The following is a 7,500-nucleotide window of genomic DNA, read 5'->3' on the forward strand; positions in this document are numbered from 1 at the left end:
CTGTTGGAATATTTCTCTTCATCGGTGAGTGACTTCATGCTTCTTCTTTGGTGGTTTTATAGGTCACGTTCATCTCACGGATCAATAAAGTTTTACAGGATTCAATCTGATGTAATCTGATTAAAGCCGGTCATGTGATCTGATTCATTTCTATTGAACCAGGAGTACGGAAGCCCAGAGGGGACATTATTCAAACCATGAGCAGCAGAACGTCACTGAGACATGAAATGTTGCTGCAAATATCAAAGTTAAAAAGCAGTTTAAACAGTGAACACATAAAGAAAGAAGCTCCGTCATCTGTACTCATGATGGTTTGGTGGGTCCAGGTGGCCCCCCTGTCCCCCAAATAGTCCATTAAATCTGGGGCTCCTGATGGTCTGGGACTCGTAGAGGTCTGGGGCTCCTAGTGGTCTGGGGCTCCTGATGGTCTGGGACTCGTAGAGGTCTGGGGCTCCTAGTGGTCTGGGGCTCCTGATGGTCTTGGACTCGTAGAGGTCTGGGGCTCCTGATGGTCTGGGGCTCCTAGTGGTCTGGGGCTCATAGAGGTCTGGGGCTCCTAGTGGTCTGGGGCTCCTGATGGTCTGGGGCTTCTAGTGGTCTGGGGCTCGTAGAGGTCTGGGGCTCCTAGTGGTCTGGGGCTCCTGATGGTCTGTAGCAGCAGAGGACTCTGCATCAGAACACCCTGCAGCCAATCAGGATACAGTAGACTCTGTTGCTATGGTAACACTTTATTAATTTTCTTTCTTATTTTCCTCCAAAGAAACAACGATGGCTGCTTCATCTTCCTCCTTCGTTCCTCTCCTCCTCCTCTTCCTCACCGTCGCCGTGGAGTTGAGACCTTCAGGTCAACGAGACGACAAACAGGTCTGTGGAGACCACCATGATCTTCATCATCACCTTCATCACCTAGACATGTTGGCATGTAGACACGATGAACGACATGCATGACGTTCATCATGCAGGACAACATGTTGACATGTTAGCATGTTGGCATGTTAACATGTCGGCATGACATGCCGTTCATTGTTCAGGCCAACATGTTGACATGTAGACATGTCAATGGTGTCAATACGCGTGTTGATGTGTAGACATGTCAACATGTCGGTGTGTTGACATGTTGTTGTTTACATTTTAAACTCTCCTCAGGTCTTCCACACTCTGTTCGGCTCTCGCCTCTCTTCTTTCATCTTGGCCCCTCCTACCTCTGATGACATCACAGAGGGCTCAGCCGGACGCCCCGCCCCCTCCTCGTCTCCCTCCACGGGATTGGCCGTGAGTGGCGGTGCTGCGAGGGGATTGGCCGGCGGCGGACAAGAGGCGGTCCCGCGGTTCTTCCTGGACCTCCTCCAGAGGCAGTCCAAGATGAGGAGGCGGAGCAGGAAGTCCATGATCGGAGGAGGAAGAGGATGCTTCGGGATGAAGATGGACCGCATCGGCTCCATCAGTGGGCTGGGCTGTTAATAAAATCTGACCTCTGACCTCCAGAGACTTCCTGCTGGAACTTCAACTAAACTAAAGGAAACATAGACAGGTAGACATCCTACCATTGACCTCTCACCTCTGACCCCTGGCTACTGCACAGCCAGCAGAACCCTGTGTGTGTGTGTGTGTGTGGACCAGCTGCAGTCTCACTGCATGATGTAATTAAATAAAAGACAAACTCCACGTGGCTCATGCTGCTTCATTTTATCATGACTCAATATTTCTGTATTATAAATGATATCTATACATAGTGCTGGGCAAGTTAACGCGTTATTATCACGTTAACGCATTCATTAATTAACGCCGACAATTATTTTATCGCGCGTTAACGCATTTTTTAAATGTATTGAAATGTATTGTAACACAAGAACCTGCAGCAAGCGGTGAACAGCTGTTTGTGTGGCGTCACTTCCGTCTCTTCCTGTTTCCTTCACCTACATTCCCCTGGGTCCTAAGGCCCTCCATGTACAGCTTCTTATCACCCTCTATGTACCAACGTACATTCATAACAAATACCACACATATTACGGTAATCAGCGTTATGTGTCTGACCTAAATACCAAAAAAAAGCAAAAAAGAAATGATTCATTTAAATGATTGTTTTAGAGTTTTTAAAGTGTTTTGTGTGTAATATGTACAATAAGCATCATTTAGTATCACTACTGAGAATCTAACAAACATAAAAACATGACGTAGATATGTTTGCAGTATTCAAGGTGTATATTTAAATATCATATCTTACACATGAAGATAAAGTTGTGAACACCTGAATATCTATGATCAGAATCATTATAACTGTGTTATAACTGCTGCTGTGTAAAGGGAATACTGCTGCTAACAACCTGATGTGTTTAAAGTGTTTAAACCAGATGTTATTGACCTTTAGTTCAGAGAGCAGCACTTTCAAAATAAAAGTGCACAATACACTACTTTATAATTCATTGTTGAACTTTGTGCATAACAATGAGATTAATCACGATTAAACATTTTAATCGTTGCCCAACACTAATGAGATGAATGAGATATATATATATATATATGTATAATATAATATATATATTATACATATACACATATATAGATATATATATATTATATACACATATATATGTATATATATGTATAACATATGTATATACCCTATGTTATATATAGCGTTATATATATATATATATATAGGGTATATCATTTATGTATTTTTCTTCCCGCCACTAGAGGGCTGACTGTCCTGTGTCACGTGACGAGGAGAGTCGCTTCACACTAGCTAGCTCCGGTCGGCTAAGCAGCTTGCTAACTAGCGTTAGCATTTCATTCGGACCAACACAGGAACAAACCACCGGTCAGAGATCCACCGTTCAGCGGGACATCTTCTTCACCGGCTCCTCCTCCCGGTCGTTCCCCGGCTCTCTCCGTCCAGACCCGAAACATGTCGGCGGTACAGCGGATGAAGGTGGCGAACGAGCGGCACAGCAAGACCATCACACAGCGGGGACACGTCCAGAAGACATCGGTACTGACAGCCATGCTAACGGCATGTTCTCTTACTGATCCCCCGTACAGCTGCACCATGGTCGGGTTAATTAAACATATATTTATATTTATATTTAGTGTGGAAAGTGCACAGTATTCCCGCTTTAATTTAGATTCGGAGGTAAAATACGAGCCATTGAAGTAGCGGTGCAGCTCAGCTCTTAGCATAGAGCTAGCACTAGCATCAGCAGCTACACTAGTGAGCCCCTTTTTCTCATAACATATCCCGCTAACGTCGTATTTAAATGTGACATTAGTCAGATGTTATACATACATACATAGATTACATTATATATAACATATATTACATTCAATATGCATGGTGTCTGTTGACCGGCTAACATGAATGAAGTACAGAGAACCGGACTCTGAGTGGTTCACGCTCCCACAGAGCTCCTGGCTGTCAATGTGTTGTTCACGTGTTATCTTCATGGCCTCACGTGTCCTCGTTAGTTCGGCTCACACACACTCTTCACTGCTCCACGTTCTATCGGTTAAATCGGTCATGTTTGTCCCCGTTCTCACGCGTCGTGCCGGTGTACACACCGCGGTGGGCGGAGGCGCTAACCGGTACAAAACATCGTGAAGAAGTCGTGAATGTGAATTGAACGTGTACCGAGTTAAAGACGAGGCCTCTACCGGCCCGGTTAAGTGTCCCGTGATGCACTTTATACGGTCACCGCGTTTACTTTAGCACAGAACCGTTAAATACACCGAACCGTTAACTGAGTCCGTGAGGAGAGCTGCTTCAGTGCTGGAGCATGACACTATTATTATTAATACACTATTATTAATATTATATATTATTAATATGACACTATTATTATTACACTATTATTAATATTATATATTATTAATATGACACTATTATTATTACACTATTATTAATATTATATATTATTAATATGACACTATTATTATTACACTATTATTAATATTATATATTATTAATATGACACTATTCTTATTATTACACTATTATTATTATTACACTATTATTAATATTACATATTATTAATATGACACTATTATTATTAATACACTATTATTAATATAATGTATTATTAATATTACACTCTTATTAATACACTATTATTACACTATTATTAATATTCCACTATTATTAATATTACATATTAATATTACACTATTATTATTATTACACTATTAATAATATTACATATTATTAATAGTGTATTATTAATATTATATATTATTAATATGACACTATTATTACACTATTATTAATATTACATATTATTAATATTACACTAGTATTATTATTACACTATTATTATTATTACACTATTATTAATATTACATATTATTAATATGACACTATTATTATTATTACACTATTATTAATATTTATATTATTAATATGACACTATTATTAATATTACATGTTATTAATATTACACTAGTATTATTATTACACTATTAATATTACATATTATTATTATTACTACACTATTATTATTATTACTGCAGCTCTACTCTTCATCACTGTGATGCAGCTCTACTCTTCATCACTATGATGCAGCTCTACTCTTCATCACTATGATGCAGCTCTACTCTTTATCACTATGATGCAGCTCTACTCTTCATTACTATGATGCAGCTCTACTCTTTATCACTATGATGCAGCTCTACTCTTCATCACTATGATGCAGCTCTACTCTTTATCACTATGATGCAGCTCTACTCTTCATCACTATGACCAGCTCTACTCTTCATTACTATGATGCAGCTCTACTCTTCATCACTATGATGCTGTAACTCAGGTGATGAAGGTGACCCAGCTCTACTCTTCATCACTGTGACTCAGAGGTGATGAAGGTGACCCAGTGATGTCCAGTAGTCTCCAGTGAGAGCAGCAGCTGCTGCTGGTTGTAACGCGTGGCTTTAGTCGTCCTCTCCTTTAACACAACTCGTGTGTTCTTCTGCTGACGGTGCGTCTTGAGGCTCATACGTGACGTCATTCGTTGAGATCCTAAAGCTGCGTTCACACCAAACGAGACGTGAACGCAGTTTGAGAACGTTCCTCAGACCGACATCTTCCACAACACCAACCTGCAGTTTGTCTCCACTTCTCTGTAGCGTCTGTTAGCTTGTGTTGCTTTAGTTTATCTAAACTTCTCTGTAGCATGTTAGCTTGTGTTGCTTTAGTTTATCTAAACTTCTCTGTAGCATCTGTTAGCTTGTGTTGCTTTAGTTTATCTAAACTTCTCTGTAGCATCTGTTAGCTTGTGTCGCTTTAGTTTATCTAAACTTCTCTGTAGCATCTGTTAGCTTGTGTCGCTTTAGTTTATCTAAACTTCTTTGTAGCATCTGTTAGCTTGTGTCGCTTTAGTTTATCTAAACTTCTCTGTAGCATCTGTTAGCTTGTGTTGCTTTAGTTTATCTAAACTTCTCTGTAGCATCTGTTAGCTTGTGTTGCTTTAGTTTATCTAAACTTCTCTGTAGCATCTGTTAGCTTGTGTTGCTTTAGTTTATCTAAACTTCTCTGTAGCGTCTGTTAGCTTGTGTTGCTTTAGTTTATCTAAACTTCTCTGTAGCGTCTGTTAGCTTGTGTTGCTTTAGTTTATCTAAACTTCTCTGTAGCATCTGTTAGCTTGTGTTGCTTTAGTTTATCTAAACTTCTCTGCAGCATCTGTTAGCTTGTGTTGCTTTAGTTTATCTAAACTTCTCTGTAGCGTCTGTTAGCTTGTGTTGCTTTAGTTTATCTAAACTTCTCTGTAGCATCTGTTAGCTTGTGTTGCTTTAGTTTATCTAAACTTCTCTGCAGCATCTGTTAGCTTGTGTTGCTTTAGTTTATCTAAACTTCTCTGTAGCGTCTGTTAGCTTGTGTTGCTTTAGTTTATCTAAACTTCTCTGGAGTGTCTGTTAGCTTGTGTTGCTTTAGTTTATCTAAACTTCTCTGTAGCGTCTGTTAGCTTGTGTTGCTTTAGTTTATCTAAACTTCTCTGTAGCATCTGTTAGCTTGTGTTGCTTTAGTTTATCTAAACTTCTCTGTAGCGTCTGTTAGCTTGTGTTGCTTTAGTTTATCTAAACTTCTCTGTAGCATCTGTCAGCTTGTGTTGCTTTAGTTTATCTAAACTTCTCTGTAGCATCTGTTAGCTTGTGTTGCTTTAGTTTATCTAAACTTCTCTGTAGCATCTGTTAGCTTGTGTTGCTTTAGTTTATCTAAACTTCTCTGTAGCATCTGTTAGCTTGTGTTGCTTTAGTTTATCTAAACTTCTCTGTAGCATCTGTCAGCTTGTGTTGCTTTAGTTTATCTAAACTTCTCTGTAGCATCTGTTAGCTTGTGTTGCTTTAGTTTATCTAAACTTCTCTGTAGCGTCTGTTAGCTTGTGTTGCTTTAGTTTATCTAAACTTCTCTGTAGCATGTTAGCTTGTGTTGCTTTAGTTTATCTAAACTTCTCTGTAGCATCTGTTAGCTTGTGTTGCTTTAGTTTATCTAAACTTCTCTGTAGCATCTGTTAGCTTGTGTTGCTTTAGTTTATCTAAACTTCTCTGTAGCATCTGTTAGCTTGTGTTGCTTTAGTTTATCTAAACTTCTCTGTAGCATCTGTTAGCTTGTGTTGCTTTAGTTTATCTAAACTTCTCTGTAGCATCTGTCAGCTTGTGTTGCTTTAGTTTATCTAAACTTCTCTGTAGCATCTGTCAGCTTGTGTTGCTTTAGTTTATCTAAACTTCTCTGTAGCATCTGTTAGCTTGTGTTGCTTTAGTTTATCTAAACTTCTCTGTAGCATCTGTCAGCTTGTGTTGCTTTAGTTTATCTAAACTTCTCTGTAGCATCTGTTAGCTTGTGTTGCTTTAGTTTATCTAAACTTCTCTGTAGCATCTGTCAGCTTGTGTTGCTAACGCAGTGAGCAACGCACTTTACAAATAATAATAATTACAAAATGCGTTAACACGCAGTAAAATAATTGTCGGTGTTAATTAATGAATGCGTTAACGCGATAATAACGCGTTAACTTGCCCATCACTACCATCTATATCTATATATTTAATAATAATATTAATATGATATTTGATGATGTGTTCCAGAGGCCTGTGAACGAGGAGAAGTCTCCGGTGGGTCCGTGGCTGCTCGCTCTGTTCGTCTTCGTGGTTTGTGGATCAGGTGAGAGACAGACAGGTAGAGAGACAGGTAGACAGACAGGTAGAGAGACAGACTTTACTATGAGCACACACCTTAACTCAGTGGTTCTCAAACTGTTTCTGTCACGCCCCACTTAGAAGGAATAAAAGTGTTCATGCCCCAACACGGTAACAACATGGTAACAACACGGTAACGACACTGTAACATGGTAATACCATGGTAACAACACGGTGACAACACGGTGACAACACGGTAACAACACTGTAACAACATGGTAACAACATGGTAATAACACGGTAACGACACTGTAACATGGTAATACCATGGTAACAACACTGTAACAACACGGTAACAACATGGTAACAACACGGTAACGACAC

At 39.5% G+C, this 7,500-nt stretch overlaps 2 protein-coding genes across 4 annotated transcripts in view; both read left to right on the forward strand.

Moving 5' to 3' along the window:
- Nucleotides 1-1,658, forward strand: part of LOC306796533 (C-type natriuretic peptide 2-like) — a 2,757-nt gene extending 1,099 nt beyond the window's left edge. Inside the window, exons 1-3 of one of the 2 annotated variants that reach the window (XM_079295512.1) lie at nt 1-24; nt 761-864; nt 1,147-1,658. The exon at nt 1-24 is cut by the window's left edge and continues 1,099 nt beyond it. In XM_079295512.1, coding sequence (XP_079151638.1) covers nt 769-864; nt 1,147-1,461 — 411 coding nt within the window. In that variant the 5' untranslated portion in view covers nt 1-24; nt 761-768 and the 3' untranslated portion in view covers nt 1,462-1,658. Of the gene's footprint in view, nt 865-1,146 lie in introns of both variants that reach the window. The other variant, XM_079295511.1, reaches the window with a different exon arrangement.
- A 1,107-nt stretch (nt 1,659-2,765) lies between these two features.
- The window catches only part of LOC306796311 (stress-associated endoplasmic reticulum protein 1), a 6,554-nt gene continuing 1,819 nt past the window's right edge, over nt 2,766-7,500 (forward strand). For both annotated transcript variants that reach the window (XM_079295171.1, XM_079295172.1), the window contains exons 1-2: nt 2,766-2,992; nt 7,066-7,141. In XM_079295171.1, coding sequence (XP_079151297.1) covers nt 2,909-2,992; nt 7,066-7,141 — 160 coding nt within the window. In that variant the 5' untranslated portion in view covers nt 2,766-2,908. The remainder of the gene's footprint in view (nt 2,993-7,065; nt 7,142-7,500) is intronic.

The sequence above is a fragment of the Melanostigma gelatinosum genome (genome assembly GCF_949748355.1).
Source record: "Melanostigma gelatinosum genome assembly, chromosome: 23".
Lineage (NCBI taxonomy): Eukaryota > Metazoa > Chordata > Actinopteri > Perciformes > Zoarcidae > Melanostigma > Melanostigma gelatinosum.